Below are 27,005 nucleotides of genomic sequence, written 5' to 3'. Positions count from 1 at the left end.
GAGTCGAGCTCAGTGTTGTCACAGTCTGCTGCAGATAGACTTAAAGCCTACTGTAAACATTGATGAAGCACAACCAGAAAGATTGGGGTATAAACAATAATTAAATGTATGAAATAATAATTGTGGTTAATGTGTAAGGCCTGCACTAAGCTGCATGAACTCAAATGTGAAGTTGCACAGTTTATAGTTATCTCACATGACCCATAGGGAATATTTTGAGGTTGATTCAGCCATTTTAAATATTTTTGACTTGAATAAAACCAGTTCATTTAGCATGCTTGGGTCAACTGACAGGTTTTACACTTAACAAAAAATAATTACGAGTAATTTTGATGGTTATGAATAATTATTTAGATTACTGTTGGGGTGGCCAACTATTCCGCTTCAGAAAACCAGCAGTTATACGTGTTCAACAACAAGGAAATAAAAGCTATAACTTCCCAGGAACCGTTGAAATCTCAACATCAGTTTTTACACCCCCCACCCCCTTTTTACGAAGATCTAATAAAAAGAGCAGAATTCTATGGAAGAATTTAAAGGTAATCATCATATTTTTGGTTTTGTTGCAAAAGCACATTTGGCACGCATCTTCTGTATTACACTTTCAACCAAGTACCTAGTGTTGTAGTACTCGAGACCGGTCTTAAAGGGATAGTTCACCCAAAAATGAAAATTAGCCCATAATTTACTCGCCCTCAAGTCATCCGAGGTGTATATGACATTCTTCTTTCAGACGAATCCAATCTGAGTAATCCAAGCATTATAATAGCAGTAATAGTTGCTCTGTTTTTGAAGTCCATAAAAAGTGCATCTGTCCGTCATATAACTGCTCCACGCGGCTCTGTGTTAATAAAGGCCTTCTGAAGCGAATCGATGCGTTTGTGTAAGAAACTTATCCATATTTAAAAATGTATTTCATTTTTGTCTATGGCTCTGCATCAGCCATCCCCGCGCCATCACTTCCGGCGAATAAGGTCAAAATACCGGCGCGATCATAGATATATACATAGATTCCTTATTACTAGAGGTCGACCGATACTGGATTTTCCTGATACCGATAACTAGGTTGGACCGCACTTGCCGATAACCGATTAATCGACCCATGGATTTTAAAATGGATACTGGAGAAAAAAAACATAAGTAAAACAGTGCTGAACTTTATAACAAGAAATAAAAAACCGTACTGATTCATGAAAATGTGCTAAATTAAAAACATAAATATGAATATTAAAATAAGAAGTTCTAACAGAACAAATTCTTCAGAAAATAATTAAAACATTAAAATATTACAGGTAAAATTTGTTTCTTTACCTATAACCTAGAAACATGCATGTACATATCATAGGTAACGCTATGCAAGTCCCTTTGCAACAAGGATGTGTTAGCTTACATGAATTATATGCATTATGCATGCATTTTTACAGTATTTAATTTGAGCAATATTGTACCTTGATCATTCATGTTAGTTCATAGTGCATAACCAAGGTTACCAGATAAAATAAAAATTCTAACTCAATTTAATGTTTAAATTAACATACTAACAATGAACAATACTTCCATAGCATTTGTTAACCTTAGTTAATGTTACAAATGGAATCTTATTGCAGTGTTACCATTTCATATAAATCCAAACCGTCTGCTTTTTTAGAAGGAGATTATCTAATAAAAAATGAACGTGCTTCTGCTTGGTTTATGTTTCTGTCGGCAGCATGACGATACAGTTTGCTTTCTCACATCACTAATTTTATTTATGCAACATTTGGGTCGGACTTGCGTGTGTTTTTTATCACATTGATTTAACTGCTTTTTTTTCTCGCCTCTAGAGGCCGCTCTTGTGCTATATAATGCCAGCAGGCCCTTCTCAGAGCTCTCGTAACTGTGTAATAACAGCACATCCGTCTCAGCCGCTCCAGCAACGGACGCATCACGGAAAAACTATCGGTGTGGATTTTTGCCGATAACCGATTGTTCCACCAATCAACTATCGGTGCCGATTAATCGGCAAAACCAATGAATCGGTCGACCTCTACTCATTAGTGCCTGCGTGGATCGGTCGAATGAGGCATTTCTGCGTTCTATGATGTCAGTGGTCGACATATTCTGAGATCTCTTGTTTTCTGGGTCTGGTGTCAATAAAAGCTTTTCTTTGACGTTTTCAGCTCTGAATAAAAGGATAAAAAATATATTTTTAAAAGGATATTCTTATATCACGATTGACTTTTATATACCAAAGGCTCAAAGGAAAGTTGATTTCTCAATTCATTACCCCTTTAAATTCATTACTCAAGGTTGATTTAAAAATGACTGATTTCAACAGATGACCAGAAAATGATTTAACAGGAACATTTTACTGGCTCACGAGCCCCAGTAAACTCTTTCTGATAAATGTCTGATCCTCAGTAGAAATCAGTCATTTTTAAATCAGTGGTGCAAAATCAGGTGTACAAATGTGCTCGTCATTCTCAAAGAACAGGAGCAAGTGTGTTCTTGTACACCGTTTATAGACTTGTGTTATAGAGATTGTAAACCGAGATCATGTCTGTAGTGATGTTATCGCCTCTGGAGGAAGTGATGTAATGTGACTCATCAGGAAAGCAAAGTACTTGACTGTGCACATTCACTTTTACTCTACATACACAAGTACCTGAGATACCTGAGGCAATTTTTGTAATGTAGTATGTTATTTAATTATGTATTGCTGAATTGAGAGATTTTGTCGGGCAGCAACAAGTAGTTGATCAAATTGATAATGAAAATCATCGACGGCGATTCTCATTATCGATTAGTCGGGTCTGCCACCAACTTTCCACCAGTCGCGCCAACAGCACTGAATAACGCATTTCTATGGACAAAATGCATACAAATAATGGAGTGAAGACAGAGTGAGCTGATGCAAGAAAGGTACATGATCCAAGCGCCCAAAACATGAGGATTCTGTATTATGCATTAGCGGTTAGCATACCCTGTCACACGCTTTGACAAATGTGTGTGCGTCCCCTTATATCCACTGATATACAGAGAACAGTGGTTATATCCTTATTTTTAAATGTTATTTATTCAAGCGAGTATTTCCATTTTTGCATGAAAGCGCGTCCTGACAATGTTTAAACTAAATTAAAGCGTGCGCATGCGCGTCATCAGTGCTCCAGACTAACTTTTTTCACTAGGAACACAATGGCCCCCAACTGAAAATTTTAGGGGCACAACCAGAAAATTTAGGGGCGCACACCGTAAATCAACATGCTAACCAAATCTACTAATTTCCACTTTATTACTAATAGGGATCGTAAGGTTTTAACGGTATTACTACTCTTGCCAATACTGCTTATCGATCCGGTACTTTAACGGTGTTCTTATCGGTTCTTTTTATTATACTGTATAAATATTTTTTTAATGAACAAAAAAAACATAATTAAGAACATGATTAACATGGATTTATAAGGCTATTTGTTGTTTATTTGATGGTTTAGACGCGCACAAAAAGCCTAAAATATAAAGTGAAAGTCGGTCCATTTCGCAGCACACACACACATAAGCCGGCTTGAAGTTGGAAACATATTTTGCTTGTAATGAATGACGTATTTTTTTTCTTTCTCTGACACTTTTCCTGTGTTGACAGCTAAATGTTACAAATTTAGTATTTTGACAATACGAATAAAAATAACAAATAGGCTTCAATTTTTTTAATTTTTTCCCCCTACTGTTGGCAGCAAAATGTTCAATTTTTTATCTTGACAAGGCGAATAAAATAATAAATACAATTTTTGTACAGACTACATTTTTATTTTCTCCGTGGAAATTTAAATGTGAAATTCTGGAAACGAGATCTAAATTTAGCGGGATGGACGGGTCAGGAAGAAAATTATTCTAAGCGTACAGTGGGTGAACAAAGAGTGTATATATAGCGGGAACAGGTGGGTGCGGAATATAGCCCCAGCGGGAGCGGGATTTAAAAAACAGTCCCGCGCAGACCTCTAAAGGGAAGGATGTCGCGCTCGACGGAACACGGCTATAGGAATAGTTTTTACCTCATATCATCTTTTTATAATTCTTGGAAGCCGAAATCGAAATTTTTTTTAAATTAATATCTAGGGTTCGGAACCGAGAACCGGTTCTTATGCAGAACCGAAACTGATTTTTTAAAAATACCAGAACCGCGCAAAATTCCTAAGTTTCGGTTCCGAAAACGGTTTTGGTGCAATGTGTGTGCGAAGCGCTGGAAGCGTATCCTTTAATAGCGAGTGACAGCCAGTGTTGCAAAGTCTGTGGTTTTCGCGCTGCATTGGGCCACTTAAACACTGTTGACGCGGGCTGTGTTTCATGTCCGCGGGTTGAAGCGACCCCAATTATGTGATATTTAGCCCCGGAAATGCAAATTTTACCGGAGAAGCCAGCCTGAAACGCGATTGGGCTTGTTTTGGGCTAGTTTTGAGTAGCAATTGTGCAGGTTTTGTTGTGAAAACCTGGCAACCCTGGCTCACCTCATCATGAATATTAATTACGTTGCCTGCCGCTTCCAGGAGTGCAGCAGTTCAGCACTGAAAGCCCTCGCGCTACACATTTACGGTTTTGCGTCAGATATTTTCTCATTGACCACCAGTATGGCGAAGAGAAAGTCACAAGTATGGATTCATTTCCAAAGAATGAATGATAATGAAGCAAAATGTAACGCGTGAAAAGTTAATAACATGCAAAGGAGGCTGCACTAGCAATTTGACAAAACATTTGCTACAGCACAGAGTGCCACAGGGCTTATAGCCTACCAGATTTATAGTTTTACAAATTTATTATTTACAAGTTCACTGAATAACTGAATTACTATTAAATTAATATACAACTAATTAATAAATATAACTAATAAATATAATTTATAACTTGGTTTTATTCAGAGACAGAGAGATAAAATGTAATAAGACAATTTCAGAGGTGTTCATTTGAAAAAAAAATGTGTTGCAAGAATGGCTTAATTAATACTGTAATATATGTACAGTACAGGACTTTTTTGACATTGCCAACCTGTAAATAAATTTTAGAGCAAGTAATAAACACCAAATGGATTGTTTGAGTTGCGTATTGTGCCTTTTTCCTTTACCACTACTCGTTTAATAATTTTAATGAACCGGACTCGGAACCGGAATCGTTAGGCGGAACCGGAACCGGAAAATTTCTCACGATTCCCAACCCTATTAATATCACAGCACATCCCTAAAGTTTAAGCAGATTTAACTTTAGTTTAGTTCTCTTGGCCATCGTCACTCATCAAGTAGACTGTGGTGTTGTGTTTGCTGTAGCTCACTCGCTTTCTCTCTTCTGGATTGCGAATAGCAAAAATGCATCACGGACAAATGGTTTAATATTATCTCATATAGAAACGGCTGGCAAAGATAGAATTTGCCAGATATAACGTCTATCAATTATAAATAGTAAGTGTATTTTCTTAATTTCTCCAGTACCGACAGCAGGCAAATTTACTGGGCGCACATGTCCGACTGGATGTAAAATTCAGTCGCACACTCTCAAATTTTAGTCGCAAAATGCGACCATTTGGTCACAGTCTGGAGCCCTGCGTCATACAGACAGAACGCAGTCGAGAGGGAGACCATTCAAGACCCACTGAAGTGCCTTGAAACGCGCAGCATTATTCAATGTGTTTCCCCTGAAATTTAGCTTCAGGGGAAATAATTTAGCTTCTAGAAATAATTTCCCCTGAAACAGCTCAAGCTGCAGCTCATCCCCTTTTTTGAAACAGCCAATAGCGTTTCGTTAATATCACAGTTTGACTAGAGCCTTTCTGTTTGGTAAAGCCAGAGTTTCCTCCTAATCTCTAACCGTTTATCATCATAATCTCCTGCATATCTCTTTGAAATACAGCGTTCTGTGCAGAGTTTAAATGGGTCCGATATGTTTTGTTGTCTGGGCATATGATGCGCTCTCGTGTGTGTGCTGTGGCGGTTCGAGTGAAAGTAATGTGAAACCCAGACTTAATTCGCCTCAATTGAAAGCATATTTACACTGTCTGAATATATGCAGTTCACCATGTAGAAAATAGTAAATGTGTGAACATCTGACTGATTTCAGCCTCAGCTTCAGCGTCTATTTATAGTTTGGGGGGCGGGGCTTCAGATTCTAGAGGCCATTTGATTGGACGTTTGATTGTGATGAGAAGATGAAGTCTGCGTTGATGTCATCAAAATCTGGGATCCATTTTAACGGAAGTGAGAGACTGTAAGTTTTGAATGCTTATATCTCATAAATGCGAATTTTGTCATTGTTTTGGAACACACCAGCTTATTTATAACCTTAAGGCTAAGATAATTACACTAAAAGCTAAAAAACTTCCATTTTGATTTCAGGGGGCCTTTAATATTCAGTGCAAAAACATTAATTTAGCTGAAATATCTGCTGTTGAACGATACATTTAGGTTTAAAAGTCAACATGTAATTCAAGTATTTTATGAGAGTAGCAACTGTAAAGGGATAACAGTGTGTGATTGAATATAGATGTAAGACGTTTCTACAGGATAAAAAAATGACAGTAACAGTTACTGTGTCCATAGCATGCGTGTGTGTGTGTGTGTGTGTGTGTGTGTGTGTGTGTGTGTGTGTGTGTGTGTGTGTGTGTGTGTGTGTGTGTGTGTGTGTGTGTGTGTGATCCTGCAGAACATTCCTCTTATCTGCTAACACTGCTTGTGTTTTTGTGTTTCTTTAATATCATTGTAATGTAGGGATTTAAACTGTCCTTTTGCTTATAATTTATTTTGCACATAATGTATAGCACAGATATATTCTGACAAAAAGTAACCATGCTTCTTTTAGATAGTAAAACCATGTTTTCTTTTTAGACGTGGTCAAAATTGGTTAATTGGAATAACTACAATAACCCCGTTTTATTTTTTTAATCTTTTTATTTATTGTTTATTCGTTGTAAAACCATGGTTAATGTTTGATATGTTCACTATGTACGTGTTCATAGCACTTCACACATTTGTGTGAAGGACAGCATTGGGCAGGATGGGGAATAATTTGTTTTTTTCTGATTAATCGAAAAATAATTTAGTTGCAGCCCTATGCCAAATAGTAATTTATAAATAAACAATAAATAGAAAAGATTATGTGTGTATATATATATATATATATATATATATATATATATATATATATATATATATATATATATATAAAAAATATAATATAATATAATTACTATTTAATTAAAATGTATTTTTAAATATTTATTCCTATAAATTCGTATATATTTTTGTCTTAATGTTCAAAAATGCATGGAAAAAACAAGTCAAGATTTTCAATGTCGTCTCAAACCTTTGGAGCCCACTGTAGATTTTTATGACTTTTTTCCCAGCTCGCTAAACATACAGTTATGAAAGAAAACATATATTTACACCAGGAGGGTATATTTACACTTTCACTGGGTTGAAGCGTCTCTCTTGCATGTCTCCCGCCTCGGGTGTGCGGCTCAAAATAGGTCTTTGATACAGTAGGTGCTTTACAGCCATTGGAAAGTGTCATGACACGCCGCCCAACCGCCTTGATTTTGCAAAGATAAAGCTTGTGGTTAGTTCTGGAACGATTTGTAAAGATCCTCTCCTTTGTCGAGTCAAATATGCTTTCATTGAGCATTATGTCATTCGCTTCCTTTCCGTTCTCCCGGGAAAAGTTTGCGGGTTGGACAATGGAGCGGCTGTCTGCGGGTGACTTCTGAACTTATGATTGCTTAAAGCTCATCAGCATCTGAAAGAATAAATGAAAAGAACAATATTTGAACAAGCTCTGCAGCTGGCTGTGGACATTGTTTCTCTTCTTCTTCTTCTGATGCACCCTTTCCTCCCCTGGATGGAGATGGATGAGGTCTGGGCTGCTCCCAGTTGGTTTAGTCGAAGCCTGGATTTGTCCAGCGTTGTGATTCAGACATGGTTGCATTACTTCATCGAGTTATAAATGATGCGTTGACAAAGGCGTCCCTGTCTGCTCTGATCGCACACCATCCTGGAATGTTATCTCCATCCATCATGGAGTCTCTGGTGCGGCGACCTCCTCTTGGGACACGCGAGCGGCTGATAATAGATGTGTTCATGGTGGACAAAGAAATGTTTGTTCTGTGTGTGTGTGTCAGTGTAAAGGAACGTTACTTGTAAAAGCATTATATTATGTTGTGTTACGCCTAATAAAACAATTAGGAAAGTAGCGCTTTACTTCTGCATTCTCAGAACGGAGCGCTTGAAGTTTGTCACATATAGCAAGTTTTCCATTCACAAACTTCCCAGTGAAACGCCACCTGTCACAAAACCATCCGGAGAGTTGAGGCCCGTTGTTCTTTTGTTCCTCATAATATCATATCGGTCATTTTACTGAACTTTGAACTGAAAACACACGTCCCAACTACAACACATTCTTGACATACGAGAACCATGCATGTGCAATAATGTCATGAGCATTTCATTTATCAATTAAGCACTTTCTCCTTTTTGTGCAAAATGGCCTTCGTTTGAAACAATATACACTTCATTTTCTTTTCTTTCTTTAACTTTAACGGTATACATTGGCAAGTATATCATTTTGTTGTATGTTTGTTTGTACAATGACTAAAAGAGTCAAATCAACTGTTATTCAAAGTGACTTCAGGGTGTGTGTTTTATCACCACATATGTTTCCCAGGGATTAAACCCATGTTATTGGCATCGGTGGTGACACGTTCTCATGAACTAAAAAGCAATAGCGTTACGTGTAACACCCTCATTATAACACATTGGTTAAATGCTCTGTGTGCTCTGATCGCACACCATCCTGAAATGCTATCGTCATCATCATTTTCAGTTTGTATGAGCCAGAGTTTCCTAAGACGATACAGAATGATACAGAACATACAAGACTGGTGAAGCCGTTTTTCCATCAGGCCAAACTGTTCTCTTTGTTTATTAGCCGTTCCATTCTGTGCTGATCCGAGCCGGCCGGTACGGATATGGTTTCGTTATCTACTGTGGTGCTGCTATCATAAGTTATACGCCAAATCAGACGCAAGAGATTAGAGACGATATGTGATGTAAATATTGACTGTGTTATGAAGGATGACTTGCGTTTAGCAAGCTATGGAGAAACTGGCAGGCAGGCAACACGCAAGTGATCGATCCCATTCTAGCAGCACGGTAGTCGGTGGAGGGAAACTCCTCATACCCCTTCGTTCGAAGTGTGGTCCTGAAAAATCTTCATTTGAAGGGCTCTCTGGCCCTTCCCCTTACCCCTACCACTCCAGCCAGAAGAGAATTGAGACACCCCTACCCCTTCATGTGAACTAGGGCTGTCATTTTTGAGAAAATATCATTTTAACGGATATCAAATATCAAGCAATGTGACAACAACAACACCGTAACGGAGATTCAGTCACAAATGAACAGTCTGACAGTCATAAACTGGACTCAGGCCATAGCCTGTCTGGAAAAACACATTGTTAACTTGTTGTTTGAAACAGCAGGTTATCAATTGAATCGATATGAAGTGCCACTATGCATAGCCAATCACAACATAAGGCTACATGGAAAAAAACTGTATCAGAATAACGTGACAACTTAAACAGCAGCAGGAGTACGGCCTATTGCCTGGCCTAATTCATTTATTTATATTGTTTGCTAGAAAGAAATTGTTTGCTCTCTTTTTATTGACGATGTTCCCTGCAGTGGAGAACACTCGTTCGGAGCGCACAGACGTGCCCCGCACACACAGGTATTTGCGCGTCAATGTTGAGAGAAGTGGTTATCTTTAACGGTTACTTTACCATCTACGGTGTGGAACCCAAAATGTTTCCAGACACTACTTTTAAGATGGGTTGGGGTCGTAATTGTTCGCTCAGGCTGGCCGTTCTGAGATCTTCCATTTTCAAAACAGACTGGCTATTATTAGTGGAATTGCATTATCATGGTTTAAATCATACCTATGCGACCGTTATCAGTTTGTAGTAGTAAATGAAGATATGTCACACCGATCGCAAGTTCAGTATGGAGTACCGCAAGGCTCAGTGCTAGGACCGCTACTCTTCACCCTGTACATGCTACCACTGGGAGATATCATTAGGAAGCATGGCGTTAGTTTTCATTGTTATGCTGACGATACTCAGCTCTATATTTCTTCACGCCCTAAAGAAACTTACCAATTCACAAGATTAACGGAATGCATAGCTGATATAAAACATTGGATGACTGGTAATTTCCTGCAACTCAATTCAGAAAAAACTGAATTTTTAATTATTGGACAAAAAAGCTCCACAAGTAGTAACCTAGAATACTGTCTAACACTTGATGGCTGTTCTGTCAAGTCCTCGTCGTCAGTGAGGAACCTGGGTGTGCTCTTTGATACCAATCTTTCGTTTGAAAGCCACGTTTCTAGCATCTGTAAAACTGCTTTCTACCATCTTAAAAATATATCTAAATTACGGCACATGCTCTCAATGCAAAATGCTGAACAGTTAGTTCATGCGTTCATGACCTCAAGGTTAGATTATTGTAATGCTCTACTGGGTGGTTGCCCTGCTCGCTTAATAAATAAACTCCAGCTGGTCCAAAACGCAGCAGCTCGAGTTCTTACTAGAACCAGGAAGTATGACCATATTAGCCCAGTTCTGTCAACACTGCACTGGCTGCCTATTAAACATCGCATAAATTTTAAAATCTTACTTATTACTTACAAAGCACTAAATGGTTTAGCTCCCCAATACTTGAGCGAGCTCTTAACATATTATACTCCATCACGTCTACTGCGGTCTCAAAATTCTGGCCAGTTGATCATACCGAGAATATCCAAATCAACTGCAGGCGGTCGATCGTTTTCCTATTTAGCACCTAAACTCTGGAACAGTCTTCCTAACATTGTTCGGGAAGCAGACACACTCTGTCAGTTTAAATCTAGACTAAAAACACATCTCTTTACTGTGGCATACACATAAAACACTTTTTCAATGAAATGATTGTTAGGCTGCATTAACTAGGTCAGCCGGAACCGGGAACACTTCCCATAACACCTGATGTACTCGTTACATCATCAGAAGAATGGCATCTACGCTAATGTTAGTCTCTCTGTTTTATCCCGAGGTTTACTGCAGTCAGCCGGATCCGGGCCGTATCCAGATCAGATGGTGGACCTGCGCCCAGAGAAGACCAACACATGACCCCGAAGTGTCTGGGAGACCGTGATTAGACTCCCCCTGAAACTGCCTCATCGACACGGCATCTCAATAAACCCGTCTCCTGCGTGTTGCCTCCGATCATTCGAATATTGCACTTTAATAATTATTTAATCAACATCATCCTCAATAAACCCGTCTCCAGCATGTTGCCCCCGGTCCCTCGAATATTCTGATCTATTATGACCTCCGAGCTGTAAAACTGCCAGAATAATAATAATAATACGCTGTTTGTTAATTGGCCAGAGGAGAACTGGCACCCCGACTGAGCCTGGTTTCTCCCAAGGTTTATTTTTCTCCATTAGGTCACCTAATGGGGTTTTGGTTTCCTTGCCACTGTTGCCTCTGGCTTGGCGTGCTCAGTTGGGGACACTAAATTTTTCAACTAAACATCGAAATACATCTAAATAATAAACTAAATTAACCATTTAAACTAAATTACTGATCAAATTATTGATCTAAAGCCCACAATGTAACTGTATGATACTTGAAATTTTTCAAGAATGGCTATACAGCTGAATAAAATTATGCTGCATTATTTTCCTGTTTAACACTGTAAAGCTGCTTTGAAACAATCTACATTGTTAAAAGCGCTATATAAATAAAGTTGACTTGACTTGACTTGACTTGACTATTATTCATTTGATTTGGTCATGGGCCTACGCTACAATACGTTTAGAGCGCCCTCTATTGGATAGATGGTAAACAATAAAAAACTAACGGTCTAATCATAGACTGTAAAAAATGCGCTACATGGCACTTTAAAAACCGGATAGTTTATTTATAGTTCGATTAGTGATATTTCACGTCATGTTCGAATGCATATTCGAAAATCGAATAAAAAGTGACAGCCCTAATGTGAACGCGCAAAATGAAGGGGTTGGGGAAAGGGAAGGGCTAAGGTGTAGAAATGAGATTGGGCTTTGCTCTCATGAGACCAGAGTATGGATTCCCAGAAGTCTATATTTTGTAAATGTTGTCTATATTGTGCTTTGGCTACAGTTGGGAGTTCCAGTGTGGACGACCGCCATGCCTGTCACGTCTGCAGGCTGTATCTTACTCTGTGAGATGAACACTCACTCTTGTCATAGCTTTTTCTGGCTCTGGGACACTCACTTGTAATTTCTCTTACTCTTTGCCTAGCAAAAAAAATCACTCAGCACCAAATGAAAGCTTACAATGAAGGCCTGAATATTTCAGTGGCCTTGTCACAAGTCCATTGTTTTCGAATTTCTGTTACTTTTGCTATATTTTCACACCTAACACAATGATTTGGTAATCCTCTTGTACCACTGTCCTCTTTTGTGCTTAGAAACAAGTCTCCTGACAGTTCTCTCCCAAGTGGTTCAATTGTGTAAGTCTGAGAATGATTCGGTGAGCTATAAAACACTTTTAATGGTCAAGAAATGACTTCTCTTTAAATGTTTTTGTTCAACATGCTTACCTGTTGATCAAACTTACACCAGAAAAAAATATTTAGTTTTATTTAGTAACTTTCAGAAGGGTGTCCTCATTTTTGCAACACAGCATTTTATCATTTTTATAAGAAAATCGTATTTTCCTGAATAATTTGAACATGCTTCTTTGGTAATTGGTCAAGCAGACTTCCTGGAACATTATATCTCTAAAGAACTCTAACATGTCTTCTTAGTAAAGAGGAAAGAGGCATTTTAACAGCATGTTTCTGGGTATCAAACCCATGCCATTGGCATTAGTGGTGCAATTGTCTACCAGTATTAAAGTTAAAGTTACTTGTAACACCGTTATTGTAACACATTATTATTATTATTATTATCCTCATGTCTCTGGTGTGGCGACCTCTCTTGGGACATGAGTGTATGATACTAAATGCATGCTAACTGTAACGCATGTATATTCAATTCAAATCAATTCATATTGGCATGCCAAACATATGTACATATTGCCAAAGCATTTCACAAAGCAAAACAAAAACATACATAAAAAACAATCACATATATATTTATATATACATATATTAATAATATTATTAATCTGCATGGAGCAGTGGTATATGCTTTGTTCATCAGTTCTGACACCATTACACAAAGATGACTTTTCTGTGTTTTTAGTGCTTTAAAATGAAGATCATCTTCAAAACTTGAGTGTAGGTGGATCCAGAACTTCAAGGCTCTTTTTTGAATGGTTGGATTAAGGGGAAGTCGGCCTAGCTCCGCCCTACATGCGTTGTTTGGTGTGTTTCTGTGGACGTGGAGGATGTTCCTACAGAACTCCACATGGAGACCTTCTACAGGGTGTTTGTCCCAGACCTTCTGGCTGTAGTTACTCGCTGGACCCCAGACCTCACTTCAATACAACGCAATGGGCAGAATGACACTATCAAAGATCTTTGTCCAGATTCTGATGGGGATGTTTATTTTAAATAATTTCATTTGTATGGCGTGCAGGGCTCTGCAGGCTTTTGCAAGTAAGGTTTGAATTGCTAATTTGAAATTTCCAGTCGGTTTGAAAACCAGACCAAGATAATTATAATGTAAAGTGTGTTGAATTGTGGTGTTGTTTACAGTAAATATGTTTATGTACCAGATGTCTGGGTTTCTTCTGAAATATCATGATCTTAGTTTTTTTTTTCTTCAGTCCTGGCAGTATTTAGTTAAGATGTCTAGGTTGTTCTGGAGACCTTCTGGTGTTTTAGACAGAATTAGTAAGTCGTCTGCATACAGTATATATTTGACTTGTGTGTCGAACAGTTGTAGTCCTGGACTCTCTGATTGGTCCAGTCGATCTGCCAGTTCATTAATATAAATGTTAAATGGAGTCGGGCTGAGGTAGCAGCCCTGTCTGACCCCTCGCTGTTGGGAAAAATATTTGGTTCTTCGTTGACCAATTTTTACTGCACATTTAATTTTCTTATACATGTTTTTAATTAAGCCATATGCCCCCCCCCCCCCAATACCACTTTGAATGATTTCATAAAACAATCCTTTATGCCAAATGAAATCAAAAGCCTTCCTGAAATCTACGAAGCAAGCACATATTTTTCCATCTTTCTTTTTGTGTACATGTTGGTTTATTAATGCCAGAGGTGGACAAAGTACACAACTCCATTACTTGAGTAAAAGTACTATTGGTTAAATATTACTCCATTACAAGTGAAAGTTGTAAAGATAGATTTTTACTTAAGTAAAAGTACAGAAGTACTTGCTTTTAAAAGTACTTAAGTATCAAAAGTAAAAGTAAACGCATTATTTTATTATCGTTGCATTGTTGTATGAATGCACGCTGTTCCATCATGGTGCATTCATACTCGTCATGCTCCATCTGACATGCTAGCATACCTCATTTAAATACTTGTTTTAAAGTTACAAAGCTCTTATCAAAGTCAAAATCATACTAGAATTTATTTACAACCCAGTTTCTACATTGTGTTTATTTGACAGAATTATGTAAAAACATGTTTCTGAAAGGACTTCAGTTAACATTGTTAGTCCAACTACGTAGTTTTTGCATGCTAACTAACATCATTGTCGAACGCTATGCGTTAGCATTGTATCCACAAGGCTATGGCAACTTGGCGGGTAAATCTATAAAAATAATTTGACCGACCATACTTCATACCGGTGTTAATTTTGATTTAGTTTTAGTCAGTATTTTGACTACAACATTTTAGGCATCTGAATTGTTTTAGTTTTAGTCTAGTTTTAATTGACTATAATAAGATTTTAGTAGATTCAAAAGACTAAAATTCAGTACTTGTGGTCTGGCGTCTGAGAGGCAGCTTTCTGTGCACTTTTGTGTCGTCGCACTTTTTCAGACTTATCCTCGTCTTCCCTTCTGAATTTTAACTTTTAAGTATGGCCATGGTTGCGCTCACTGCGTCTGGGAACTGCTGCCTTCTATTTTGCCATCAATTGATTGGTGTTCAAAAAATACTTGAACTTCATGTGATCCTACAAGAGTGATTACTGATAGGCTGTCTGCAAAAAAAAACAAATCCCGTTTTAAAGAAGAAAACGAATCATCCACTGACTTTCAAAGCGGCTACGACTTTCTACTTTGAGGGCCTTGATAGAAATGTAGTGGAGTAAAAAGTACGATAATTGTCTTTCAAATGTAGTGAAGTAAAAGTCATAAGTTTCCAGAAACAGAAAGTTCAGATACCCAAAAAGTGTACTTAAGTACAGTACTCAAGTAAATGTACTTAGTTACTGTCCACCTCTGATTAATGCGTGTTGTGTGTGGATATGATCAGTGTTTCGATGTTTGGGGAGAAAGCCAATTTGAGATTTGCTGATGACATTGTGCTGCTTTAAGGAAGATGAAATCCTAGAGTTGATGATAGACCAAAATACTTTTCCCAAATTGCTGGTTACACAGATTCCTCTGTAGTTATTAGGATCTGTTTTGTCTCCACTTTTAAAGATGGGAGAGATGAGCCCTGTGTTCCAGACCTCTTGAAAAACACCTGAACTCAGAATCAAGTTGAACAGTTTGAGCAAAAGCGTTCTGAAGTTCAGGAGAGCTGTTTTTAAGCATCTCATTTTATTCACTAGGCAGAAACTTTTATCCAAGTAACTTCAAGGTGTGTGTTTTATCGGCACACCAAACCAAAACCCACGGCATTGTTTTGTTTGTGCAATGTTCTACTAGTTAAGCTAAATAAACAAAAAACGATATTGTTACTTGTAAATGCATTACTTAAATGCGTTGTACTATGTCAACATGTTATTGTGTAGTTTTGGATGCATAGTGAACATGTCGTCATGTTTTAGGTTTCCAGATGTGTCTCTCTCTCTCTCTTTCCTGCTTCATTTATCTTTCCTTTGCCCTTCATGCTTTAATATTTAATTCCTCACACCATGGAGGGACAATGTCGTCTTTTCTCCTTCTTAAATCACGCATAAGAGGCCTGGGCTATCCCTCCTTCATCAATGATGACTGCACAGACGTCCCTCCAAACAGGAGAACAACCTTTCCCTCTCATTTCATCTCCATTTCCATCCATCTTTTGGTGATTATCGGGTCCATTTGATCTGAAGTCTGCATGTTAGTGGCTGTGTTTTAAGGGCTTCGTGAACGAGGGAGATGAAGCGCTGGCCAGCGGGGCATGTCGTCTCAGCAGCGAATTTGTTCAAATATTTGCTGAGTCTTGTTCTGGGTTTGTGGCCAGAAAATGTCTTCCAGATTAACTGCTAAAACTTGGATGAACTTGTTGACATTGTTCCTTCTGAACGGGTTCACATTTCTGTTTATTGGATTGTGACATAGGCTATTATTCGGCTGAATTATTTTGTGGTTGGTGACGTATTAGGTTGACTCATTCATATATAATTGCTATAATTATGTCAGACAACTCATTTGAATTAGCTTCATGGTTTTTTTTATGCTTGCAAATCAATGTTTTCATATCGTTCTCGTTCTTTAGGAGAAATACTAAGAGGGGAAAATATGAGTAGGGATGCACAATATATTGGTACCTTATTGGTTATTCATTGATATTAGATATTTATATTTAATTTATTAATATCGATATATGGGTATTGGATGTATAATATTGGATATTTAACTGTGCATGCTTGTTGTCACTATTTAAAAATGACTTTTACATGAAAATTGATCTGTTTATTTGCTTTCTTAATAACATGTGTCTGTTCTTGTTGTGCACATATCATATATCATATATATAACTTTTGGCCGATACCGATAATACTTTAAATTTGAAAGCGGATAACCGATATATGAGCCGATAAATCTAAATACAAATTTGTATATAATTTTTGAGCCTGATTACAAAAACAAAAGTCTCACCGTTAAAAGCCATGACCCAAACACACAATTATGATGTTCTTATTATAATATTATGTAGTGATTAGTGTAGTGAATATTAAGTGATTTATAATCATATTTCAAGCGATTCAAAACCATCAGGGTGAACAGTTTGCATCTGAAGAGTCTCAGCTCATGGAAATAATACATTATCGGCTTTAATATATCGGCCAAATTTTCTTATATGGCCAATAACGATAACATTAAAATTAACATACATCAGCCGATACCGATATGGTGGCTAAATTTTTTTAGATTACGGATAAAAAGATAGATGGATAGATGGATGGACGGATAGATACATGAATAGATGAATGGATGGATGGATAGATGGATGGATAGATGGATAGATGCATGAATGGATGGATGGATGGATGGATGGATGGATGGATGGGTGGGTGGGTGGGTGGGTCTGGATGGATGGATGGATTTGGGTCTGGATGGATGGATGGGTGGGTGGGTGGGTGGATGGATGGGTGGGTGGGTGGGTGGGTCTGGATGGATGGATGGATTTGGGTCTGGATGGATGGATGGGTGGGTGGGTGGGTGGGTGGGTGGTTCTGGATGGATGGATGGGTGGGTGGGTGGGTGGGTGGGTCTGGATGGATGGATGGATGGATGGATAGATAGATAGATAGAATGCTCTACACACTGGCAGTCAGCAGTGGGTTGGTGTAGTCTTGTATTCCTCCGCTGTTTCTCCCAGTTTGATCTTCATCATGTGTTCACTTTGAAGCTCCTCCAGGATCTGTGGAGGCTGAGCTGACTCTCCAGCTCCAGTTCTGAGATCACAGCGGATGAGCCGAGTTCAGTCAGGACACGATCAAACACACACACATATTACAGTGACTGTGATGCTGCTAATGTGATCATCATTCCCTTCTCTCAGTCTCTACCTCAGACTAAAGCTGATGACCAGATTCTCTAATAACCCACAAACATCATCTGTAGTTCATTTTGCATTGTTAAATAAGCCTGTAATCCCATTCAGTGCTAAACTGAATATTTCTCCATCTCCATCTCAGGTTGTTCTCACAGTTTTCTTTCGCATAAAGTTTAAAGTTATTTGCCTTTTACTGACGACAGGTTGTGATGTTTTGAGAGAGTGGGGTTAGTGACTGGCTCTGTCCTCTTCTCCTCCCGCAGGACCCAGGATACTGGATACAGGTCCATCGGCTAGAGCATGGAGACGGAGGCATTCTGGACCTGGATGACGTGCTCTGTGATGTGGCCGATGACAAAGACAGGGTATGCCATTACTGGGCTTCATATATTCTGATGTTTTAGGAGAGACGCTGATCTCATTTCCTGTTTGAATGTGCTGGAAACCATTAAGACATTCTGACTTAAAACTGGATTTAAAAGTCGGAATATTCATGCTTATTTCTGAGATGTCACTGAATCATAATGAGGTCTTGAGTGTGTTTACTTGAATAATTTGAACCCGGTCATACAGTATAAATGCCTTTTTTCGGGTTCATAAACTGTTTAAGCTAACAAGTATGTCTTTCGCTCAGCATGTAAAGATGCTCAACTGGTGTGCATGTCTATTTATGTTTTGACATAAAAAAATCTAATCAAAAATGATTTTAAAATATTACACATGAGTTCTTGCATTGCTGGGGTTTATAATAAGCTACACTCTAAAAAATGCTGGGTTAAAAATAACCCAAGTTGGGTTGAAAATGGACTAACCCAGCAATTGGGTTGTTTTAAGCAAACATTTAACCCAACCGCTGGATTAAAACAACCCAATTGCTGGGTTAGTCCATTTTCAACCCAACATGGGTTGTTTTTAACCCAGCATTTTTAAGAGTGTAATTTTAGATGGTTATTATCAGCGATTATCAATCATTGTAGAATACTAGCAACTCAATCTCAAAAGAAATAGTACACTCTAAAAAATGCAGGGTTAAAAATAACCCAAGTTGGGTTGAAAATGGACTAACCCAGCATTTGGGTTGTTTTAACCCAGCAATTGGGTTGTTTTAAGCAAACATTTAACCCAACCGCTGGATTAAAATGACCCATTCACTGGGTTAAAACAACCCAATTGCTGGGGTAGTCCATTTTCAACCCAACTTGGGTTGTTTTTAACCCAGCATTTTTAAGAGTGTAGTTTTAGATGGTTATTATCAGCGATTATCAATCATTGTAGAATACTAGCAACTCAATCTCAAAAGAAATAGTACACTCTAAAAAATGCAGGGTTAAAAATAACCCAAGTTGGGTTGAAAATGGACTAACCCAGCAATTGGGTTGTTTTAAGCAAACATTTAACCCAACCGCTGGGTTAAAACAACCCAATTGCTGCGTTAGTCCATTTTCAACCCAACTTGGCTTGTTTTTAACCCAGCCAGCATTTTTTAGAGTGTAATTTTAGATGGTTATTATCAGCGATTATCAATCATTGTAGAATACTACCAACTCAATCTCAAAAGAAATGGTACACTCTAAAAAGTGCTGGGTTAAAAATAACCCAAGTTGGGTTGAAAATGGACTAACCCAGCATTTGGGTTGCTTTAATCCAGCAATTGGGTTGTTTTAAGCAAACATTTAATCCAACCGCTGGATTAAAACGACCCATTCACTGGGTTAAAACAACCCAATTGCTGGGTTAGTCCATTTTCAACCCAACATGGGTTGTTTTTAACCCAGCATTTTTAGAGGGTAATTTTAGATGGTTATTATCAGCGATTATCAATCATTGTAGAATACTAGCAACTCAATCTCAAAAGAAATAGTACACTCTAAAAAGTGCTGGGTTAAAAATAACCCAAGTTGGGTTGAAAATGGACTAACCCAGCAATTGGGTTGTTTTAAGCAAACATTTAGCCCAACCGCTAGATTAAAACGACCCTTTCTCTGGGTTAAAACAACCCAATTGCTGGGTTAGTCCATTTTCAACCCAACTTGGGTTGTTTTTAACCCAGCATTTTTAGAGTGTACTGTGAAGCAGTCATCTATACTTATTTCATGTTTCACATACTAATCAAAACATGGATATTAGATAATATACAGTATATATTTCACAGGCAGTGGGTTAGTGATAACGTGGCCTTTCCATGTTGTTTCTCGATGCACGGCTGCCATGTATTTTGAATGCAGATCGCCCGTGTTTCTGATAAACCAGATTTCAGATATTCCACATGTGTTTCCCGATCCCTTTAGCCGAGGGAGACCGTAAGAAGGCACAGGTCGTCCTCGCTTCTGGACTTCTGTGGTTATCGCATCTGCATGTGTTTCTGTTTAATTTCACCATGCTGGGGAATGGCCAGGAACATTGACTGTTTATTGGTAGTGATGCACTGAAATTTCAGTGGATTTTTGGTTTTGGCTGGAACAGTTGAGCTCGGTAAAGCCACAGTTGCCCAGTGTTCATTTTGACAGCAAATTTTGATTTAGTTTTAGTCATAGTCTTTTGACTAAAGTCCCATTTATATTTTAGTCACCTGAATTGTTTTTAGCTTTAGTCTAGTTTTAGTCTCCTAAAATCTAATGAGTTTAGTTAAATTGTAATACATTAAGCATTTAAGCATTACATAACCGACTGTCACATGAACTGACATTTTGACATCATTTTGTTTTTGACATTAAAAATACACGAAAGAGCTCAATTCACTTTTTTGTTTGTTTTTTTAAAAACATCTATATAGTTTTTATAACTTTGTATTTCTGTTTTAGTCATTAGGCCATATCAGGTTCAGCTAAAGCTTCAAATAAGTTTATTTTTTTTATTTCAGTTAACATTTTTTTAATTTCAAGTAATGAAGATTTTTAAAACGGTTTTAGTGAACTATTATAACCCTGATACTTTATTGAATAATGTGTCAAATACTGGTCTTTGCTCCTGACTATGAATTAAAAGGGAATGAAATTAAATACAGTTTATTGTGTAACCAAAAACGAATATATAATGCATGACTTTTAATGATAAACAAGCTCGAAATTCAAACGGGTCCAATATGTTTTTTGCAGGATTGTTTGGTCCCCATGTTTCGCAGTCACAACGCAATTACCACACATTTTAACTATAAATATAAAAAAACAAAAAACAATTACACTTGCAACAAATACATGTGCAGAATACACATACTTAAACACATGCTTAAAATAAGCCTAAAATGCTAAATAATTACATAAGAGTTATTTTCAAGCACAAACGTAACAAAACATTCAAAGTAAAAATTTTTTTTTTAATTTATACAGTATAAACTTGTGAAAATGAAAGTATTAAATACAATTATATTTGTTAAATAGTTTTATTCATCATTTAATTTATTTTTTAATCATATCATATTTATGTTTTTATTTTTGTAATGTGTTTTTGTTAAGTCACATTATAATATTGTTTTGAACGGCTTGTGATTTACAGTGGTTAATATTAACGGTTTTGTTTTTGCGGGTGCTGTGAATTGTATTAAAACCAGATCAAAAATCGTACTAATCAAACTAAATCATAATAATTATTAATGTTAATAATAATATAGGGAGCCCACAACAACAATGACAACAACAACAAAAACATTCAAAAATACATTGTCCCCGTTTTTAATTAATAGATAATAACAAATTAAAAATTTTTTGTGATATTTTGACCACTCAAATAGGAAATGTCAGAAATCTGGTCACCTGATCCTGTACCAAAACGGTTCGGTACGAATATGTGTATCGTTACACCCCTTGTTTATACACAACTGATTATGAAATATTCTTTTGGTTTTCAGCTAAATTGAAACATCTTCGGTTTTGGAGTTTCAGTAAAAAAAAAAATGGTTGCATCACTAATCATCTTCCTCTAATTTTCTGTGTGACTAACCTCATCGGGCATCGTTTCGGACCACCTCATGCTAAATAAATCTTTTTTTCCTCCAGGAATCATCCTGGAATAGCATCATGATTTTGTCATAGCAATGGAATTTGGGAAGTTTCCTCTCATTCGACCCTGACTAGCACATTGTGAACAATGGCTAATCTAGTTCCACACAAGAGATTAGTCCCTCTGGTGTGTTTATAATGGTAGTTTGTTCATTAGCGTCTCTGCTAATGTTGTCAAGCCCTTATAAATGGTGTTTAGCCAGCGAGCTAATTAGCCCGTCCGTTCCTGCTGGGCTCTGGTGATATCTCACTGCCTACAGCAGCTTTTGTTCCTAGTGATTTATAACCGTCCTCTCAGCACGACCGCAATTGATAATCCATGCTAGCTCAATTAGTAACAGCACACTCTGGCTACACTTGCATTGTGCCAAATCCATACTATGAAGCTAATTAGCATTAACGTCTTACCTACGTGTTTGTCATTGAGAGCAGAGGATATTGTCATGAACCCATGATCTGTGTTATACAATGCTGAATACTAGGGCTGCACGATATTGGGAAAAAATTACCTTTTGAGAGATTTAGTTTTTCTGCAGTATATGAATTGAATTGCTTTATTTGGAAATAATTAATCATTCTAGAATGATTGGGGTTCATTTGTTATGCTGCGTTCACACCAATCACGAATAGAGCGTCAAAATCGCGTCTACCGCGTCTAGTTTGACGTGTGAACATTTTGAATCCATTCGCGCATCCGTGGCGAATTGGACGCGCGAGCGTTTGAAGCGAAATAGATGCGCGTTCAAGGCGCTCCAGGAGAAATATGTCTTAAAACACCACTCTGCCTCTATTCATTTTCATTAAAAATATATATTAAACGTTAATAGCGCACAAATGTGGTCCAGCAAACGCACCATTATCTTCACTACATGTATATTTAAATATCCTAAAAACGAATTGACGGCAAAGTTCACATTTTTCAACTCAGGCTTCAGACGCGAATTCGCTTCAAACGTGTGAATGGACAAAAAGCACCACTCGCGCATAACGCACGTATCGCTCAAGACGCTCAATTTGCGGCCAATTTGCGCCATTCGCGCGAACTGGACGCGCGAATGAGACGGAATTGCGTTGTGTGAAACACGTCAACGCGCATTTCCATTGACTTAACATTGAAATCACTCGCTCCTGGCGCTCTGTTCGCGTTTGGTGTGAACGCAGTATTAGGGGGTGAATGTAGCTTAAGTTGCTAAAATAGTTGAGAAAGATAAGGCATGTTGTACAACATTATAGACTTGGTCGGCGTCTTGTCATAGCTGGGGGGCGTGGCGTGGAGGCGGAGGCGGCATGGGGGAAACACTCCATTCCCCCACACTGGAAATGCATGGGGTTAACCCAGTATAGCCGGTGTAGAATCACTTCTGCCGATTGACAGAGAAAGATACGTAGTCCGTGCAGTATCTGTGACTGGAAAAAACGACCCAACGCAATGGCCAGAGGTGTCATTTTCTCATCAAAATGCAGGCTGCTCCCACAAATACGACTTGCCTACTTCATAAATAGTTTATTTAGTGTTCCTGGATTTAATGGATTTAGAGTATGTATTAGCCTACTTACATTTAAAGGTGCACTATGTAAAAATTTTTCAGTAAAATATCCAAAAACCACTAGGCCAGTGTTGTACATTTTGTTCAGTTGAGAACAATACAATATCCCAAATGTTTCCAACTGTTTGTAAATCGTGAGAAATTGCTATTTTAACCGAGGAACCGGGACGTGTGAGGGCGTGGCCTGTCGATGACATCATATCTGCGTTACCCCCGGTTTCCGGTTTAATTTTGCAGAAACAAAATTATTTTTAATTGTTTATAATTTTGTCATAGCAGCCGCCGAGAGAATGCACAGAGTAACGTCATCACATCATAAACACACTCAGATGTGTCTAATATGATCATCAGAGCTGCGTTACCTCACACTCATGAGCGGAGGAGCGGAAGTGGCGACTGTGTCATAATAAAGGTCCTACTGTTCGCGAGGCGACTGTGTCATAATAAGTCCCGCTGTTCGCGAGGCGACTGTGGCATAATAAAGGTCCCGCTGCTCGTGAGGCGACTGTGTCATAATAAAAGTCCCGCTGTTCACGAGGCGACTGTGGCATAATAAAAGTCCCGCTGTTCGCGAGGCGACTGGCATCATAAAAGTCCCGCTGTTCGCGAGGCGACTGTGGCATAATAAAAGTCCCGCTGTTCGCAAGGCGACTGTGGCATAATAAAAGTCCCGCTGCTCGTGAGGCAACAGTGGACATAATAAGTCCCGCTGTTCGCGAGGCGACTGTGGCATAATAAAAGTCCCGCTGTTCGCGAGGCGACTGTGGCATAATAAAAGTCCCGCTGCTCGCAAGGCGACTGTGGCATAATAAAAGTCCCGCTGTTCACGAGGCGACTGTGGCATAATAAAAGTCCCGCTGTTCACGAGGCGACTGTGGCATAATAAGTCCCGCTGTTCGCGAGGCGACTGAAGCATAATAAAAGTCCCGCTGTTCGCGAGGCGACTGTGGCATAATAAAAGTCCCGATGCTCGCAAGGCGACTGTGACATAATAAAAGTCCCGCTGCTCGCGAGGCGGTCCTGCTTCTGCTTCAGACTACAGTAACGTTAACCATCAACATGATTTCTGCTCGAGTCCTATCCCGATTCTTTCCCACCGGCTGTGAGCTGAAGACCACATGTCCCAAGATTCTGCGCTCAAACGTGCCGTCACCAAACTACTCCCTTGTTTTGAATAGGCGACCTCAAGCAGACGGAAAAGTAACATAGTGCACCTTTAACGTTTTAAAATGATCATAAAACGTGTCTTGTGCTATGAAATGTTTTTCTGAATATGCCGTGTGCAATGCAAAGGGTGTTTGTTTATGTGTTTGGGCTAGTATTGAAACATGAAATCAAATGTCAAACGTTAAAGGAACACGCCACTATTTTTTAAAATAGTCTCATTTTCCGTCTCCCCTAGAGTTAAACAGTTGAGTAGCACTTTTAGCATAGCTTAGCATAGATCATTGAATCTGATTAGACCGTTAGCATCTCGCTCAAAAATGACCAAAGAGTTTTGATATTTTTCCTATTTAAAACTCGACTCTTCTGTAATTACATCGTGTACTAAGGCCGACGTAAAATGAAAAGTTGTGATTTTCTAGACCGATATGGCAGGAACTATACTCTCATTCCTGAGTAATAATCAAAGAGCTGTGAGTGCAGCGGTGCAGTGATATTACACAGCGCCTGAAAATAGTCCCTAGCTAGGTGACTTCCAATGTGACCGCCACTAAGTTTGTGTAGTTGCAGGTATTCCGGTTAACCAAAAGGATGATGGTAGCGTTGATGATAATAAGTGCACTGTAAGTCGCTTTGGATAAAAGCGTCTGCCAAATGCATAAATGTATATATAAAAGAATATGGTACTGAATGATAACCATATTTATATAAAATGTTATTGACATGGTACATGGTAGGGTGGGCACGAATCAGGTGAGCTGTCATTCTTTGTCGGGTTCATTCACAGTGATCTGCCGCAGAGCAGCTGTAGATGCAGGAAAGCGTAAAGTCAAGTGTGTGTGTCTTGAGAGCTGGTGCTCATCTTGGGAGGGTTGAGCTTTTTATCCGCCGGGTGCCATGGTAACATCTCTGAGAGCCGTTTTACCCTCTTCACACTCACAGATTTCACTGCGCCATGCATTACATTCTTGAATATTGCCAATGCATCATCTCTCTTTCTGTGTTTACATCTGAGATTTCTCTCCTGTACTCTTCTAGATTGTTCCACTCGCTGCTTCTGTGCACATGCCGTCATGCATTTCTCATGACTGAGGATTAGATTTGAATATTTTCTACTGTATGCTATGCACACTTAAGTAGCTTTGCGTCCTTGTGTGTGTCTGTCAGATGTTCAGGGCTTATTTTATATACTTGGCCTTGTGTGGTTGAATTAACACTTAATGCGTTCATTTTTTTCATCGTTTTGCAGCCAATATTACTCCATTTCCAGCATTACGATGCTGACACAAATACACAGAAAGGCTCTTTGATCTAAATGTTTTACTGATGCTTTGGGCGTTCACTTAAATGCTCAATTAAATTCATCTGTAATGTCTAAAGCCTGACATATGAAACAATAGTCCAAAAATTTAAATCTTTTGAAATGGAGCAGTTTATTGAATTTGTAGACAAAAAAAGTATGCATGTTTCATATTTTATGCATCAGCGAGAATATGGAGGAAAAACATCTCAGTTTATATTGTATGTATTTAGAGGGTCAAACCGAGCTAAAATATGGCATTTTGTGCAGTTGCTCATATTTATATGGACAAAAGATGAAATTCTGATGGCTTGCATTGTAAAACAGTCAGGATTACTTACATAAAATGCATATAAATATCTGTGTCTAACCAAAATGTCTTATCGGACTTAAAGATGTAAGATAATATTTAGGCAGCGACTATTTGCACATGGCAAATAGTGATAGATGCTATTTACACCAAGTGCAAATAACACATTTTCTTAGCGATAGATGATATTTACACTAAGTGCAAATAGCTGTAGTTGCTATTTACTAAATGATACAGCATACTGAGTGAAAATGGTTATATATTCTATTCACACCATGTAAAAGTAGCAGTTCTTTGCAATATAAATAGTAATTAGATGGTATTTAAACTTTTTGACAGATACATACTATTTGCACCTCAATATTGTTGTACTTTAACAGGATGCAATAATAACAGAGTGTAAAATATTATTATATTTATAAAAATTATTAAATGGATGCCGCCTTAATGGGATAATAAAGCCCTCCTTACACGACCCCTAAACCCAATAAATGCTTTTATTATTATTAAACATTTCTTTAGGCACTTTATTTCCACTTTTAGAGCATTTTCTTTATTTTTATTGAAAGTAAATGGCTTTCCGATGTGTTATGTGATGGGAAAAGGGAGAAGAGCGAGCTCTGCAAAAGGCGGTTTTGAACCCGGGTCGATCGCATCAAATCCTTGATCCTGACGCTGCGTTCACACCAAACGCGAATAGAGCGTCAAAATCGCGTCTACCGCGTCTAGTTTGACGCTTGAACATTTTGAATCCATTCGCGCATCCACAGTGAATTGGACGCACGTATAAATCGAGTTTTTGAAGCGAAATAG

The 27,005-nt window shown here is 38.2% G+C and overlaps 1 protein-coding gene across 1 annotated transcript in view; it reads left to right on the top strand.

The window, feature by feature from the left end:
• pard3aa (par-3 family cell polarity regulator alpha, a) overlaps positions 1-27,005 on the top strand; it is a 753,733-nt gene that overhangs the window by 90,121 nt on the left and 636,607 nt on the right. Inside the window, exon 2 of the mRNA XM_079805963.1 lies at positions 18,140-18,241. Within this exon, the coding sequence (XP_079662089.1) occupies positions 18,140-18,241 (102 nt within the window). The remainder of the gene's footprint in view (positions 1-18,139; positions 18,242-27,005) is intronic.

This window comes from Gobio gobio, assembly GCF_949357685.1.
Source record: "Gobio gobio genome assembly, chromosome: 23".
NCBI lineage: Eukaryota > Metazoa > Chordata > Actinopteri > Cypriniformes > Gobionidae > Gobio > Gobio gobio.
The sequence above is the reverse complement of the archived record's forward strand: the minus strand, read 5'-3'. Positions and strand labels throughout refer to the sequence as shown.